Source organism: Mesoplodon bidens (genome assembly GCF_964165515.1).
Source record: "Mesoplodon bidens genome assembly, chromosome: 2".
In the NCBI taxonomy this organism is placed as follows: domain Eukaryota; kingdom Metazoa; phylum Chordata; class Mammalia; order Artiodactyla; family Ziphiidae; genus Mesoplodon; species Mesoplodon bidens.
This window is the reverse complement of record NC_138177.1, coordinates 40,028,107-40,046,167: the sequence shown is the minus strand read 5'-3', so window position 1 is coordinate 40,046,167 and position 18,061 is coordinate 40,028,107. Positions and strand designations below refer to the sequence as shown.

Below are 18,061 nucleotides of genomic sequence, written 5' to 3'. Positions count from 1 at the left end.
TAAAAGAAATTTTATTTTGGGAACCCTGTGAGTATGTTGGAGGAAACCTACGTCGTTGGATTTGACACTGGAGTTTCCTCTAGTAATAACCAGAAAGTTGTAGTTATCATCACCACCCAGTATAAAAATAAATTTTCCTCCAGGCTGTGTTTGTGCAGACACGCGTGTGTAGAGGGTTAGGTACCACCTACATTCGTTAGGTCATGAGGACCTGGAGGGTAACGCACAATCACCCTGAAAACGTGTGAGGACCCCATGAAAACCCTCCATGGGGAGAGAATTCTGTCTCTGGATGGTTCTGAGGTGAGCAGGGTGAGGTTAGAGCCAGCGCCCGCGGAGTCGGCATCATCTAGTGGCGCCCCTCCCCCGCCCGCCAACAGCTGGCCCAGAACCTTCCTTCCCCCGCGCCCCGTCGCGCCCCACAGTATCCCTACCCACCTCCAAGTCCCAGAACCACCCGCGACACCCGGACCCCCGCCCACCACCCCATCCCCCAACTCCCTCCAGGCCGGATCCCCTAGAGCCGTCGCGCTCGTTGCTCGCCCATTGGCCCGCGCGATCCGGGCGGGAAAAGCGACTAACGGCTGCCGCTGGCCCGCAGGGTGTTGAGGAGATGGCGTCGGGATCCAGAGCCACGGTGCCTGAAGACTCGGTCCGAACCGTCAGCCCCGGCCGGCGAGGCAAGAAGGCTGTCTCCGCGCTCACCGGGGACTCAGTGGAGGCGGGGACCCTGAAGAGCGCCGCGTCTGCCGTGCGGTCAGTGGTGGCCTCCCCTCGCCCCGTGAAGCGGAAAGCCGACCGGGAGGCGGCCCAGAGGCGGCCCCAGCTCCTGCCGGGCTCTCAGGACGAGGGTCGGGGACAGGGGCCTGAGGAGGAGGAAGAAGAGCCCCTTCTGTCAGTGCCGGAGGAGGATGACGAGAAGGCGCAGCCACTGCCCCCAGTCTGCGTGTCCCCCATGAGGGGGATGTGGCGGGAGGAGAAGGTGGCGCTGTATTGCGACGAGGTGCTGCAGGGCTGCAAGGTGAGGAGGAGAAGAAAACGGACGGGAATCCAGCACCGAGGGACTCGGGTCTTCCTTCTATGCTGATGGGGGTACAGAGGGCACAAAGAAACCCTGCATTTCAAAAAGTAAATTTACTCCACACTTCCAGGGCTTCCACCTTGTTGCAGGTTCCCAGGCCCTGTTAAAGGAGTTCCAATTCGATTTTCCTTCAAACAGATCACATAGTGTTTTCTGGTTTTCTGAGAGGTTATCAGTGCCCAGGTATGCATCTTAGTGTTTTCACTAACAATCTGTGCCCAAGCATAAGGATAAGATTACTTAGCCTTGACTTTTACACTACAATAACTCAAAACGTTTACACTTTAAGAGTGGTTCCCAGCCATCAGTCTAGGATGTGGAATGAGGTTTTGTAAAGAAGATACATGCCTGGTGACACTGAATAGAGCAAATATTGTTTTTTCTAACCTTTTTTTTTTTTTTTAAGTTATAGCAGAAGAATTTGTTTACGAGGGTTTCATTGCACCGATGTTTATAAAATTTAAAAACTAGAAACTAAATTTCCAACTATGGGGGCTGTAAAGAACTTGTGGTGGCTTCATGTAATGAAAAATCATGCATCAGTAAAAATTATGTTTTCAGAAACTATAGATATGCTTATGCTATAATGCTAAGGAAAAAAAATCAGAAGACAAAACATAGGCTTCATATGTATGGATGAATGTATGCATAGAAAAAAGACTGGAAGGAAATGCACCAAAATATCAACAATGGTTATTCTGGCTGTCAGGATTAGGGGGTGGTTTTTGTTTTCCTTATATTATCTGTATTTTGCAGATTTTCTGTAGGTTAACCATATTTTATAATCAGAAGAAAAATTTTTAAAATACTGTTACCATAAAACTAGAATGGTATTTAATGACCAACTTATATTTGATATTCGGGGTTGGAGAAGGCTAGACCTCTTAAAGGCAATTGAAAAACATTTATATAAATCACAGTGTCATTAATCAGTCAGGGTCTAATGACTGAGTTTCATAATAGTTTATATTATTTATCATCCTGAGGTCACTGAATTGAAATGTAGAAAATCAAATGGGCAGATATTTATTGAATGCTTAATATGCTCATTTGTTTTATAGAGTGGATTTCTATTTTAAATTTTTATGTACTGAATAAATTTTAAATAAAGTCAATAAATCTTTAAAGTTCAGAAAAAATCATTACTAAGTATTTTAACATGATAATAACTATGTTTTAATATGTATAATTACAGTATTTTTTTGCTCAGTGGATTAATAAAACAAATTACTTAAAACATAATAAGTAGATGTCTCATCTCTGAATTACTCTATTGAGTGAATAGATCTCTTTTAAATTTATTTTATTTTATTTATTTATTTATTTATTTTTTGCAGTACGCGGGCCTCCCACTGCCGTGGCCTCTCCCATTGCGGAGCACAGGCTCCGGATGCACAGGCTCAGCGGCCATGGCTCACGGGCCCAGCCGCTCCGCGGCATGTGGGATCTTCCCGGACCGGGGCCCGAACCTGTGTCCCCTGCATTGGCAGGCGGACTCTCAACCACTGCGCCACCAGGGAAGCCCTATTTTAATTTTTTAATGTTTCTATTTTCCATTAAATATAGATTCAGTTAAAAATCTATTATTTCCCAGGTTTTTCATTATTTAAGTGTATATTGGTTTCATATTTAAATAGAAATCAGTAAAAAAATATATAAATCTATAATTTCATATATTTATATGTATCTGTTTTTTCTTTTGCTAGGCAGAAGATGCTGATGATGCAATGAGTAAATACCTATCAGAAAAATTAAAGTTGAAAGGCAAATGGCTTGGAGTCTGGAAAACTAATCCTGAGTTATTCTTTGTGAAATATGAAGAAGCTTCTATTTCTTTTGTTGGTATACTGGTTGAGGTAAATAATTTTCACCTGATCCTTGTTCTTTGAGTGAAATTATCGGTTCTTTTTAAGACCAAAATGTAACCTTATTAATTTGAGTCTTTGATACTTAAACAAAGGTTGACAAAAGTTTACTTCTATTTTAAGTTTCTAAACAAATTAATAGTGTAAAAAGAAGGTAAGGAGGGATATTAGCACCCATTTACCTATAAACAGTTGTCATTAAATCAAATCTAGTAGTATTACATAATATTTATTAGCCTAGTTTCAATTGCTCAAATAACATAAAAATAACTAAAGTGCATTTCTTAAAATTTAGTAACTTAGGCTTTAATTAACTTGGGTCTTTTTTCCCCATCATTTCTCTTTAATCTTCATTTATCTGAATTATGAGGTTTAGTTACATTAGGAAAGAAAAAAATAGATCAGGAAACTATTGGTAAAATTTGAAATATTTTCCTACGAAAAGTGCCCTTTTAGTATAATACATCCACTTCCAAACCTTTAGCTGATACAATTTTGCTTTTATAGGTCTATACGTTAAATACTGTAGCATATTTGACATCATAAATTCGATTCACTTAAAGGTTAATTATCCTTGTATAGAAATCAGTATTTACAATCACAAATGGTACCCCCGTTTCAGATAGATATTTCAAATCTGTGGTTTTGGTGACAAGAAAAATTTGTGTTTGGAACTCATTACATTGCACACTGCCTGAAAACAATTCAATTCTGTGTTATATGGAAGAGTAAATTAGTGGTATTTTTACAGTAAAGGATGGCATATTTTCAGTCATAGATGCTACAAAAGAATATGAAAGTGTTGGGATTAATTTTCCAATAATACTCTATTTTTAGTGGTTCTTTGAGGTTTGACCAACTTCAGATTTTGAGCAGATTTTGCCTAGAACTTTCATAACTTCTTTGGACTTTTTTCATGTGGATAAAATAAGAGGAGGTGGACTCTATAGTATCTTAAAAAATTTTTTTAACAGTATAAGTTTGGGTTTTTTCAGTCAAGTTTTATGAAGAAGTCCCACATATACAACATATTAAAGTGGAACATTTCTGATTGAAATGAGGGATGGTATCATAGCAATTGCTTGGCTTCTCTCTCAACATCACATAATAGCCCCTACATTCCATAAAACTTTTCAAGATCCCTAAAGTTACATGGAAACTCACTGGATTAGGTTATCCAAAAATTCTGTCAAGTTCTAAGATTTTACATGCAATATATTTGCTCTCTTCCTTATTCCAAAAATAACAAACAAGATTACACATAATTAGATTGCTTTAAAATCCTCTAGGAAATGCTAACATCCTTTAAACATTAGAAAGGTGGGAAGAAAAGCGAGAACAGAAGAAAAGCAGAATAACATATTGGCAGATTCTAATTCTTTGCATTACAAGGCATTGAGACTAGTTCTTGGGACCTCTTAAGATTGTGCTGCACAATTCAGATTTGGTGGTTTTGTCTGCCTCTACTTCTTTAGTCTTACTTGGACTGAAATATCAACAGTGCTATATAATGCTCCTTGTTCTGAAGTCACGATAATTTATTCCTATGGACCTCAATCTCTGGCTTTAGCTTTAGATGCTATATTAGTTTTTCTATTGCTGCTGCAACAAATTACCACAAATTTGGTGGCTTAATATAAATTTGTTATTTTACAGTTCTATAGGAAAGAAATCTGACATGGGACTAATTGGGCTAAAATCAAGGAGTAGACAGGGCTCATTCCTTTCTGGAAGCTCTAGGGGAAAATCTGTTTCCCTGTCTTTTCCAGCCTTTATAAGGTACCTGCATTCCATGACTTGTGGCCCCCTTTATCCATTTTCAAAGTCCTTCTCACAATATCTCTCCAGTTCCCTACAGTCTAGAAAGGTGCTTCCATTTTAAAAGACTCATGATTAGAATGGGCCCAACTGGGTAATCCAAGAGAACTTCCCCATCTCAATTCCTTAACCATAATTACATCTACAAAGTCCCTATTGCCTTGTAAAGTAATATATTCACAGGTTCTAAGTATTAGGGGACCATTTGAGGGCCATTATTCTGCCTAATACAGATCCATACAACAAAGAAAAAAAACTTGGAAATATAATATTTGATTGGAAGGAAATCTACCATATCCTTCTTTGTTACAAAGTGGGCCAAATATTAAGGAAACTTTTTTATAACCTCCGTAGAAAGCAATTTGGTAAAATATATTAAGACCTTTAAAACAGTTTATTTGTTGTAAGTCAGTTATTTCTCAATAAAGTCCTGGAAGAAATAAAAATAATAATAAATAAATAGACCCCACTGCACAGAAAAATAAATAAAAATAAAAATTAAAATGTTCATCTTATTTCTAGAAATTCATTCTATAGAAATCATAAATGTAGAAAAAGATTTATGTATTTAAGGTAATCAAGTCATATTTATAAAATTAAAAATTGGGAAGACCATAAAAGTTTAATAATAGGATATGGGTCAAATAAATGATAATATATTCATAAGATAGAATATCATGTAGTTATAAAACTTATGATAACAAAAAAACTCTTAATGATTTGGAACGTGCTCATTGTGTACATAAAGTAAAACAGAAGACACAAAACTAAATATACAGTATGATCCAACGAAGTATATAGGAATAAAACTGGAAGATAAAGAGCAAAAGGTTAACAGTGATTATCTCTGATGACAGAATTTTGGTTGATTTTTAAAAATTTTGTAAAAAAAGCATGTCTAGTCACCATCAGTAAGCTTTCTTGGACAACATGCTTTAAAATTTTGTTTATATCCCTTGATGAAGGCTTAGAGAATCTTTAATTTGAAGATGTTTAAGGGAATTCTCAGTGGATTCTGGAAATTGGTTATTTACCTGATTCTGCTATATCATAGTTGTAAAGAGGAAATAGTAACTTTGAGCTGTGCTCAACATTCACAGCTTGCATCGTGGCTATTTCCACCCACTCCCAACTCCAGTAATAGGCCCCTTCGTTTTAAAGCCTGTATTAAAACTTGGTGATCTCTAGACCTGCTGGACAGCTTTTGGGATCTCCCTCCATCATCATCCTAGAAATTTCTTTCATCGTTCTCTTTTGTAAATAACCTATTTCCCCCAATTCCTTTTTTCTTAGTTTATTCTCTCATTTTGGCCAAGGATCTTATCCTAATAGCTTCACGGGTAAGGGCACAAAGTAGATAAAATTTTTGTGATATTGTGTGCTTGAAAATATCTTTACAGATCTTCAAGTTTATTTGACAGATTAACTGGGTACACAAATTCTACATTTGATTTCATGCCCAGAATTTGTAAAATTCTATTTCATTGTCTTCAAACTTCCAGTGTAGCTGGTTGAGAATCCAGTGTCACTGATTCTTTGATGATATATATATATATAGATATAGATATAGATATAGATATAAAATATATGTATATATTTTTGTGGCTGTGTTGAGCCTCCGTTGCTGCGCATGGGCTTTCTCGAGTTGCAGCGAGAAGGGGCTACTCTTCGTTATGGTGCACAGGCTTCTCATTGCAGTGGCTTCTCTTGTTGCGGAGCAACAGGCTCTAGGCTTGCGGGCTTCAGTAGTTGTGGTGCTTGGGCTCAGTAGTTGTGGCTCGCGGGCTTAGGTGCTCTGTGGCATGTGGGATCTTCCTGGACCAACACTCGAACCTGTGTCCCCTGCATTGGCAGGCAGACTCTTAATCACTGTGCCCCTAGGGAAGTCCAGATGATATATTTTTTCCTGTCTGAAAACTTGTAGTATCTTCTCTTATAATATTGTCCCCAGAGTCCTCCACCAAAATGATAGCAAAGGAATTTTTTAAAAGGTACCCAAGGACAAGAGATAGAAAAGGAGACAATAGCAATTTAGAAGGTGTAAAACATATAAATAAATGACAGCTGACTTAGTAGAGCTAAGAAAGTTGAATTCTGTTTACAGCAGGGAAAGCCAAAAAAAAAAAAAAAAACCCACTTGATTTACACTGCATAACCCCAAAGGCTTAGGAATTGACTGTACTTAGAACTTGAATTGGGTTGAAGATGGAGCTTGAATTCAAGAAGAATTGCTTGAAAGCTATTTAAGAAACAGAGACTTCCCTTCCAGGAAGATGGAGTAGACAAACTTTTCCCTATTCTTCCTATCAAGTACAGCTAAAAACCCTGGATTATATGTATAAATAAACATAAGACTCTGAAAGTTGGAGAGAAGGCAGATTGTCTAGGGACCTTGTGACACAAGGAATGACATGATGATGAGTTCCCTGGGCTTTGCTTCGTATATCCTAGACTGTGTACCAGAGGAGCTGGAAATCTGGAAACACCAACAGGTGTAGGAAAAAAAATAAAAAATTCCCCTCAAAAGCCTGCTTTCTCTAGTCAAAGCCAAACAATACAGGAAAAAAACTGCTGCTCTTCACTCCCATCTTGTAAGAAAAGACAAAGTGAAGAACCTACACTTCCACCCTTGCCAAGTTGTAACAAGGCACACTAACCCCACTCCCAGAGTGGTGTTAGAGAAGATCTAGTGGGAAGAAAATGGGGAGCTGGGTGATAAGGAACTTTCCCTGCCTCCCATGGTGTCAGCGTAGACTACATGGGAAGCCCGGACTACTACCCCCACTGGTAAAGCGACTCCTTCCACTTCCTGGAAGGATGGTGTCAGAAAAGGTCTAGTGGAGAATCAGAACTTTCACTACCACCCCCATGATGTTAGTGGAGACAACATAGGGAGCAGTAATGAGGTGCTCTCCTCTCTCTCAGCCAGGGTGGTATCAGTGGAGGCCTAATAGAGAACCTGAACTCCCACCCCTGAATAGCAGTAATGAACACCCCCCTCACCCTCCAGTGTCAACAGAGGTTGAGCAGAGAATATGGACTTCCATCCCCATCTGGCAGTAACAAAGCCCCTTTTCCATGCTGGATAGGTGTCAGAAGAGGACTGATAAAATAAAAGATTTAAATCAAATCAATACTCAATGTAATACACAAAATGTCCAGGTTTCAATAGAAAATTACTTGTCATCACTCTCAATCACTTCTAAGACCCAGGAAGATCTCAACTTGAATGAGATAAACCAATAGACATCAACACTAAGATGACACAAATGTTAGAATTATCTGACAAGGATTTTAAAGCAGCCATCATAAGAATGCATCAATGAGCAATTATGAACACATGCGAAATGAAAAAATAGGTCTTGGCAAAGAAATAGAAAGTAAGTAAATGAAAGATATAAAGAAAATGAAATGAAAGATGTAAAGAAAAACCAAAACAAAGTTTTAGAACTAAAACTAAAAAATATATAGTAACTGCAATTAAAAACTCAGTGGACGTGCTCAACAACAGAATGAAGACAGAGGAAACAATCAGTAAACTTGAAGGTAGAATAATAGAAATGACCTAACTGAACACCCGAGAGAAAATAGATGAAAAAAACCCCCAAAACCAAAAAATAAACAAATAAAAAATGGAGCCTCAAGGCCATGTTAGACTATAACAATTCATGTCTTCAGAGTCCTAGAAGAAAAGATTGGGCTGAAAAAAATATTCAAAGAAATAATGGCTGAAATTCCCCAAATTTGGCAAAAGACATAAACCTACAGATTTAAGAAGGTGGCTTGAGAAGCATGGTTAAAAATGGGAGTATCCCACTGAAAAAAAGATTGTGATACTTCATTGGTACTGAATGTTAGGATCCTCTGCCTTCTACCCTGATTCTCCTTCTAGAACACAGGCAGCTAAGGCATATCTCTCTAGGAATTAGAGTTGAAAGATTCTTCTATGATCAGTTCAAAAGAAAAGATCTAAAGATACTGATATATGAAGTTCCCATGGAAAGAACCTGGGCAGAACATCTTACAGTGGATCCATAGTAGACTTGTTCCACATAGACCTTCCAATTACCTTTATAGTACTCAACTCTTAAATATGAGCAGACAGCCAAGGGTCACCAGACATTTGAGGAAATTTTAGTATCAAAACAGTGGTTAAAACAGCAGAAAAGAAGACATTTGGAAGAAACAGATGACAGGGAGAAGAAAAACACACAGACATATATAAAACTATTAATATTCTCAGAAAGAAGAGACAAGCTAAAGCATTCATGAAACAAGAACTGGATCCTGTATGATGGGAAAATTCCAAGAAAGAAAGAGAGCTTTTGGAAAATAAAAATACAACAGCAAGGGAAAAACTGAATAGAAGGATTAGAAGCATTGGAAGATAAAGTGGAGTAAAATCTCCCATAAAGTAGAGCTGAAGGACTAAGGAATGGAAAGGAAAGAGAGGAGAGTAGTTAGGGGATTGGGTCCAACATCCAATTAAATGTTCTAGAGAGAGAAAAGGAAGGAGGGAGGGAGGGAAGAAAAGAAGAGGAGAAGGAGAGAGAGAGAGAAATAGGAAGAGGAGAAAACAAGAACAAAGACAGAGGAAAGAAAATTGTCAAGTTGTGAAAGTTTCCTAGAACAAAAGGACATGAATTTCTACATTGAAAAGGCCCACTGATTGTCTAGCACATAGTGAAATTTGAGAACACGATGGTCAAAGAGAAGATTGAGCAGGATTACAGAGAGAAAAACAATAAGTTCATATAAATGATCAAGAGGCAGAATAGCATTGGACTTCTCAAAAGTAAGTTCTTAACTTTAAAAGGCTATGTAAGTATATTGTCAACAAAAGTGATATCCTAACCTAGAATTCTATACCCAGTCACACTATCAGTTAAGTAAAAGAGTAGAAAAAAATGTTCTCTTTTCGGCCTTCCCTGGTGGCGCAGTGGTTGAGAGTCCGCCTGCCGATGCAGCGGACACGGGTTCGTGCCCCGGTCCGGGAGGATCCCACATGCCGCAGAGCGGCTGGGCCCATGAGCCATGGCTGCTGAGCCTGCATGTCTGGAGCCTGTGCTCCGCAACGGGAGAGGCCACAACAGTGAGAGGCCCGCGTAACGCAAAAAAAAAAAAAAAAAAAAATGTTCTCTTTTCAAGGTTGTCATATAGTATACAGCCTTTTCAGGTTGGTTTCTTTCACTTAGTAATATGCATTTAAGGTTCCTCCATGTCCTTTCATGGCTTGATGGCTCATCCCTTTTTAGCACTGAATAATATTCCATTGCCTGGATGTACCACAGTTTATCCATTCATCTACTGAAGGGCATCTTGGCTGTTTCCAAGTTTGGGCAGTTATGAATAAAGCTGCTATAAGTAGCATTAGGTAAATAAAATCTACTTAAAAATAAAGAATTTTATTGGAGATGTACTTGAAAATGTTTAAAATTGATTATTGGAAGTATATTTTTTTCAGTTTTATTGAGGTTTAACTAACAAAATTGTAGGATAGGGTGTATAACATGATGATTTTATATATATATATATACCCATATACATTGTGAAAGGATTCCCTTCATTAAGTTAATTAACATATCCATCACCTCACATATTTACACACCCCCCCCTTATTTGGTGAAAACATTTAAGTTCTCTCTTAGGAAATTTCAAATATATACTACAGTGTTATCAACTATAGTCACTATGCTATACATTAGATCCTCAAACCTTATTCACCTTATAGCTGAAAGTTTGTACCCTTTTACCAACTTCTGTAATTTTAAATTTTGTGTTAATACTTAGCATAATTTATTAACTTTTAAAGCTACTGTCAACTCAGTGGTTCTCAAGCACTGATTTTCAGACATGCTGGAGGTTATCACTCTGTTGTGGTGAAATGAGACAAGTAAGCACAATATAGTGTGCTGATTATGAATCTAAATTTATTCAACCTAAGGACTTTACCTTTTTTTTTAGGACTCCATTTTTTGATTATGTCCATTCTACTTTTTTTGGTACTTTATTAGCCTTTCTTTTAAAAATAATGTAATATAGATAGTAGGATTTTTTAAAATTTTTAAAATTTATTTTATTTTTTTTTTATTTTTATTTTTTCAGTATGCGGGCCTCTCACTGTTGTGGCCTCTCCAGTTGCAGAGCACAGGCTCCGGACTCGCAGGCTCAGTGGCCATGGCTCATGGGCCCAGCCGCTCCGCGGCATGTGGGATCTCCCCGGACCGGGGCACGAACCCGTGTCCCCTGCATCGGCAGGTGGACTCTCAACCACTGCGCCACCAGGGAAGCCCGATAGTAGGATTTTTAAAAACATACTTTTATGGCAAAATAAGTCCCAAAACTTTTTTTAATACTACTGTTTTATAAAATCCCAAAGTCTGGCAACTCAAATTTAGAATAATGTGGGAGATAAGCAATTCCTCTCATGAACCTTAAAATTAATGTTGTTTAAGAATTAGTTTGAAAAATTGTGTTTATATTTTATTCAATATTGATCTATTATTTTTATGTATGTTGATTGTTAGAGAAGTCATAAAAATTTAAAAGAAGAAATTTTATAAGTAGATCATATTTGAGAAAGAATTCTTGTGGTTTACTTTCATTTATAATTACAAATTTTATAATATTTATCTTAGGTAACTTGTAAACTACGCCAAAGCTCATCATCTTGTTTCAAAGTTACTCTTTCTGTTGCTGAGCCCTTTTCTTCTAACATTGCAAATATTCCAAGGGATTTGGTCGATGAGATTTTGGAAGAACTAGAGCATAGTGTGCCTCTCTTGGAAGTGTACCCTGTTGAAGGACAAGATTCTGATTTACATGATATTGCTTTGGCTTTGGAAGTTGTAAGGTATTAGAGGTTTTTTCTTCTGAAAGTTCAAGTTCTCATATTCAAAAAGTTAATTTAATATGTAAGTCTTGTTCATATAGGCACTTTATTTAACTTTTACTCACTGCTGAATTCAATTTTTCTATTTTTAATGAACATACTTGTAACTTTTACTTAAAACATTCTCTCTTGTGGAATTATTATATATGGGCAGTAAGTTTGCTGTTTTTTGATCTTGCATTTTACAAAAATTGAATTTTGAACAGTTCTAGAGATAAGTAATGCTAAAGTCTAGGGAATTCCCTGGCAGTTCAATGGTTAGGACTCAGTGCTTTCATTGCCGGGGCCCAGGTTCAGTCCCTGGTTGGGGAACTAAGATCTGGAAAGCTGCATGGTGCAGCCAAAAAAAACCCAAAATCCAAAAAACAAAACCACTAAATTCTGTTCATATTTAAGCATCTTAAATATATTAGATTTCATTTTTCACATTTAAAGTCATTACAAATACCTGATGTCATCATCCCCATTGTGATTGCTTCTTACAAGTTGATACAATTTGAGAGAAGCTATCCGTAAGCATAATACAGAATACTGGGGGCATGTTTTTGTTTTCCTAATGCTTCCCCAACATAAAAATATGACGATATCTCAAGTATTATTTCTTTGGTAAACAAAATCATAGCCACAATCTGTGAAATGTGGAACATGAATTTTACAATCCCACTTTAAGAAACATTATCTTATCTGTAGTAACTTGAAATAGAATGCAGATCATCTAATGTATAAAGTTTTACTTTAATATTTGTTCACTGAAAGATCATTTTGAAATATTTTTCTTAACAATTAAGATTCATATAAAGATTTCTGACATCAGAATGTCTTTTTAATTCTAAACATGTACTGGCTGATTTTGATCACTGTCATCTCAATTTGATTTATCATAGGTTTTTTTATGACTTTCTTTGGAGGGACTAGGATGATGAAGAAAGTTGTGAGAATTATACTGCCTTGATTGAAGAAAGAATTAATTTCTAAGTATAGTTAAAACATTCATCACATTATGTAAGATAAACATTGTAACTATACTGATACTTTTCAGGTGGTATGATATACAAGATGGAACAATACCTAGTCCTATTGCACAACGTTTCAAAAAAACTTTGGAGAAGTACAAAAACAAGCGAATCGAGCTCATTGAGTATCAGAGCAATATTAAAGAAGATCCATCTGCAGCAGAGGCTGTTGAATGCTGGAAAAAGTACTATGAGATAGTAATGCTCTGTGGATTATTGAAAATGTGGGAAGATTTACGCCTCAGGTAATAATTTGTTCTATTTTAAATGGAAACAAAAAGATTGCATGGTCATTCTTTTATCATATCAGTTGTCATATATGTTACCCTAATTGAAATAAATTATAAAAGTAGATGTCCAGGGCTTCCCTGGTGGCACAGTGGTTGAGAGTCCGCCTGCTGATGCGGGGGACACGGGTTCGTGTCCCGGTCCAGGAGGATCCCACATGCCGTGGAGCGGCTAGGCCCGTGAGCCATGGCCACTGGGCTTGCGCATCCGGAGCCTGTGCTCCGCAGCGGGAGAGGCCACAACGGTGAGAGGCCCGCGTACCACACACACAAAAAAAAGTAGATGTCCAATTTATAAATAAGCACAGGTGCAACTACCAATATTGGAAAATTATTTTTATATTAGCTGAATTCACTGAAATCATTGTTTTGGGTTTTTTTGATGAAAAAAATCTCATAAATCTAGTCCTTTCCTTACCTTTCTTCTTTACCTTCTTAATTTTGGCCAAAGCATAAGAAAAGAGTAAGTAGACGTCATCCACATATAAAATGAAAAGTTGAGAGAGAGTTGACTAATTTGGCTGCCTCATAATTTCTTTTCTAACCAAAATAAGTTAAGTTTTTTTGATGTTAAATAAAATAATGCAGATTTAACTGGCATCCTTCTCCAGAATACTTCAAAATGCATTAAAATATTTTTACATTACTGTGCAGTAAAGTATATATTTCTGTCTTTGTTTGAAATAGAGGGGAAAGAGGAATTCTTGCTTATGACCCCAAAATTAATGGAAAATCTTGATTGGAGCCAAAGGACTTTTGGCTATTTCATACTAAGTTGTTAAGCTCCTTCCTTTGTGTTCCACTTTTACTCATTCTTTGCCTTAGGAATTCTGAGCCATATTTTACTTGTCTAACAATTAATTATTAGCCTAAATATTTTCTTTTTCTATTTTCTTTCAAGTTTGACCTTTCTTTATTTTTATTTATTTATTTATTTCTTGCGGTACGCGGGCCTCTCACTGTTGTGGCCTCTCCCGTTGCGGAGCACAGGCTCTGGACGCGCAGGCTCAGCAGCCATGGCTCACGGGCCCAGCCGCTCCGTGGCATGTGGGATCTTCCCGGACCGGGGCACGAATCAGTGTCCCCGGCATCGGCAGGCAGACTCTCAACCACTGCACCACCAGGGAAGCCCTCAAGTTTGACCTTAAAAAAAAAAAAATTACTTATTTGTTTATTTATTTGGTTGTGCCGGGTCTTAGTTGCGGCATGCGAACTCTTAGTTGTGGTGCGCATGTGGGATCCAGTTTCCTGACCAGGGATTGAACCCAGGCCCCTGCATTGGGAGCGTGGAGTCTTAACCACTGCACCACCAGGGAAGTCCCCAAGTTTGCCCTTTTTAAAGATCACTAAGTATCTCATTCTAGTACCCATTTTTTATGTTTCATTGTTAGTGGGATTCCTGTGTAACAAAACCTTAGGATTACTTTGGGGAATCAGTATAGATAAGATTTTTGAAATCCACTTATCTAGAAATCCAGATTTAATGAAAGTTGAATTTTAATACAAGTTATCATCACTAGACTTTATATTCTAATGGTATAGGGTAACACAGAGTCCTCTCATCTTAAAAGTTATAATCACAGAGAATCTTATTCCAGGGGTGGTGGAGTGAGTTAATTGGTTAAACCCTTCCATAGGTAACAATTATAATATCTGGCAAAATATATTAAAAGTCTCCAAATATTTTAAGGCACTATGAAATGACCAAAAGCAACAGGAACCAGAAAAGTTTATCCTTGGAATGGGTAAGAAATGGGAACTTGTGGCATTCTAGTCTGAGGGTCATCACCAGTTCTCATAGCCCAGGCAGCAAAAAAAATGGCATCTTACTGTTTCAAGGTGACAAAGGACAGTGCTGGCAGAGCAGCTGGAAATTTAGTTGGGATAGTCTGAAAGTGGGAGAGCTGCAAAAGGAGTGAGACCCAAAATTTGAGCATAAACTCTGCTCAGATCCTTGGCTGTCCACTAAACTTTGCTAGCAATGGCAGGGGAGAGAAATCTGGGAACTCTGCTAAATAAGGAAGTATAAGAGCGAAACATGGAAGGTGAGAGAACTGAGCAGAGATGTCAGCTGCTACATACCTCAAGGAAAACATTTTGCATTTTGAGGCCAGGCAAGTTAACTGCCTGCTAAAATACAAGACTAACAATCCTCAGAAGAACATAACACAGAGTTACCAGAATATATTATCCAAAATCTCCAGTGTTCAACCCAAAATTAATAGATATGCAAAGAAACCAGAAATTTAGATCTATCCTCAGGAAAAAAAGAAGTTAATAGAATTTAATTTTGGGTGGGGCCAGATGTTAGATTTGTCAGACAAAGACTTCAAAGCAGCTGTTATAACTATATCAGAGAACTAAAGGAAAGCATAGTGTTAATAAGTATACAGAGAATCTCAACAGAGAAATGAAAACTATAAAATAGAACCAAGGATTTCCAGATTCAGCTCTGACATGCAAAGAGCTTGTGAGTTATCATTCCTATCCTTACAACAAGAAAAAAGCTGAACAAACTTGAAAATTACTTTCTTGGAACTATCAGAGAGCTGAGGTCACAGGACAAACTGCCACCCTGAAATCTGGAGAAAGGTAAGAGTCACAGCTAAGATCTGCTTACCTTGAACAGAATCCGCTAGAGCCATAAATTGTAAAAGACTTAAATGGTAATTTTGATAGATTGCTGGAGGCTGAATGTTAACGAGTATGAGAGAAACTCCTGGGGAGCTGCAGTTCTTAGGGAGACCTCATACCTTTGTGGGGTTTTACCTCCAGGAGTCTCACTAGGTTCTCAGGTGAAGAGCCAAGAAAAATCCCATTATGACTGTGGCAGGTTGAAGGGAAAAGCCATTGTGAAATATACCCTGAGCATTCTCAATAACGAAGATCTATTCTCCAGGGGAAAAGACTTTACCAGAGCTTTTTCCCACCTAGAGGAAGGGCATTTCCCTGACTCTAGCCCCATCTAGCCTTCATGTCTGGGGAAAGAGGGGACTAAGAAACACTTGTGAAGGTCACAGTTTGGCGATATAGACTCAGTAAAAGCCTGAAAATCAATCATAAGAATATAGAACACTTCCTCTCTGCCGAAATTTAAAACCACACCAACAGGATTCCAGTATAACTGGATTATAGTTAAAAGACCTGTAAGACACAGACTCTTCCAAGAGTAGTTTTAAAGGAAGAGGAGGAGATACAGGAATTTGAAGCCTCTGACACCTAAAGCTACAACAAAGAAATACAGGCTACCTCCTGGTTGGATTAATATAAAACCTCACACTAAAAGCCTATCTACTTCACTTCCTATTAGCCAATACATCATACGTGGGTTTCAACAAAAAATTATAAGATATGCTAAAAGGCAAGAAAAAACTAAGTCTGAAGAGGGAAAGCAAGCATCAAAACCAGACTCAAGTATGATTTTGGGATTAACCAAACAGGAAATTTAAAATAGCTATGATTGGGACTTCCCTGGCAGTCCAGTGGTTAGGACTGAGTGCTTCCACTGCAGGGGGCACAGGTTCAATCCCTGGTCAGGGAACTAAGATCCCTCATGCCGTGCAGTACAGCCAAAAAAAAAAAAAAAAAAAAAGCTATGATTAATATGTTAAAGACTTTAATGGAAAAAAAGTACACAACCTGCAAGAACAGATGGATAATGTAAGCAGAAGATGGAATCTGTAAGAACAAATTAAAAGATCATGCTAGAAATCAAAGACACTGTAAATAGAAATGAAGAATACCTTTGAAGGGCTCACCAGTAGATGGGACACAACTGAGGAAAGAATCAGAAAGCTTGAAGATATGTCAATTGCATTGTCTCAAACTGAAATGCAAAGAGAAAAAATAATGAAAAAACAACAAAACATCCAAAAACTGTGGAACAGTTTCAAAGAATGTAGCATATTTGTAATTGGAATACCAGAAGAGAAAAGGGAAATGCAGCAGAAAAAAAATTTAAATTAATAATGGTGAAAATTTTCCAAGTTAAATGCAGACACCAAGCCACAGATTCAGGAAGCTTAGAGAACACCAAGCAGGATAAATACCCCCAAATTGTATAAATAGGCATATTATATTTAAACTGAAGAAAACCAAAGATAAAGAAAAAATCTTGAAAGAAGCCTGGGGGGTAAGGAAACCCTACCTATAGGTGAACAAGAATGAGAAATACAATGGGCTCCTTATAAGAAACCATGTAAACAAGATGATAGTGGAGTGAAATATTCAAAGTGTTGAAAGAAAACCACCATCCTAGAATTCTATGTCTAGTGAAATTATCCTTCAAAAGTGAAGGGGAATAGCTTCCTTAGACCAAAAAAAAAAAAAAGAAAGAAGAAGAGCAAACTAACAAAAACCAAAGGAATTTGTCACCAATAGATTGGCCTTGCAAGAAAGGCTAATGGAAGTTCTTCAGGGAGAAGAAAAATTATTAAAGGTCAGAAACTCAGATCTACTTATACAAAAGAAGAGCTTTGGAGGAGGAATAAATGAAGGTAAAATCTTTTCTTTTTCTTATTCTCAATAGATCTCTATCAATCTAAAAGATAACTGTTTAAAGTAATAGTAGTTATGATGGTATTGGGTGGTAAAATAAGTGACAGTAATATCATAAGGGATAGGAGGGGAGAAGTGGGGGTACTCTGTTAAAAGGTACCTGTACTATACATGAAGTAGTATAGTGTTATTTGATGGTGGACTTAGTTTAAAATGTATATTGCCATCTATAGGGCAAACACTAAAAAAACTTTTAAAAATAATTGATATGTTAAGAGGGAAGATAAAATGGAATCACTAAATGCTCAACTAACACTAGAGGAGACAAAAAGGAGGTACAACAAATAGAAAACTGTTGCAAGTGTAGTAGATATTAATTTAATGATATCAATAATTACTTTATTTTTTTAATTTAATTTAATTTTTTTTTAGCGGTATGCGGGCCTCTCACTGTTGTGGCCTCTCCCATTGCGGAGCACAGGCTCCGGACGCGCAGGCTCAGCGGCCATGGCTCACGGGCCCAGCCGCTCCGCGGCATGTGGGATCTTCCCAGACCGGGGCACGAACCCGTGTCCCCTGCATTGGCAGGCGGACTCTCAACCACTGCG

General features: G+C 37.6%; 1 protein-coding gene across 1 annotated transcript in view; it reads left to right on the top strand.

Moving 5' to 3' along the window:
* The first annotated feature begins 491 nt into the window (after positions 1–491).
* SHCBP1L (SHC binding and spindle associated 1 like) overlaps positions 492–18,061 on the top strand; it is a 42,745-nt gene continuing 25,175 nt past the window's right edge. Inside the window, 6 exon segments of the mRNA XM_081224915.1 lie at positions 492–1,021; positions 2,788–2,937; positions 11,403–11,617; positions 12,541–12,568; positions 12,572–12,627; positions 12,696–12,914. Coding sequence (XP_081081041.1) covers positions 614–1,021; positions 2,788–2,937; positions 11,403–11,617; positions 12,541–12,568; positions 12,572–12,627; positions 12,696–12,914 — 1,076 coding nt within the window. The 5' untranslated portion in view covers positions 492–613.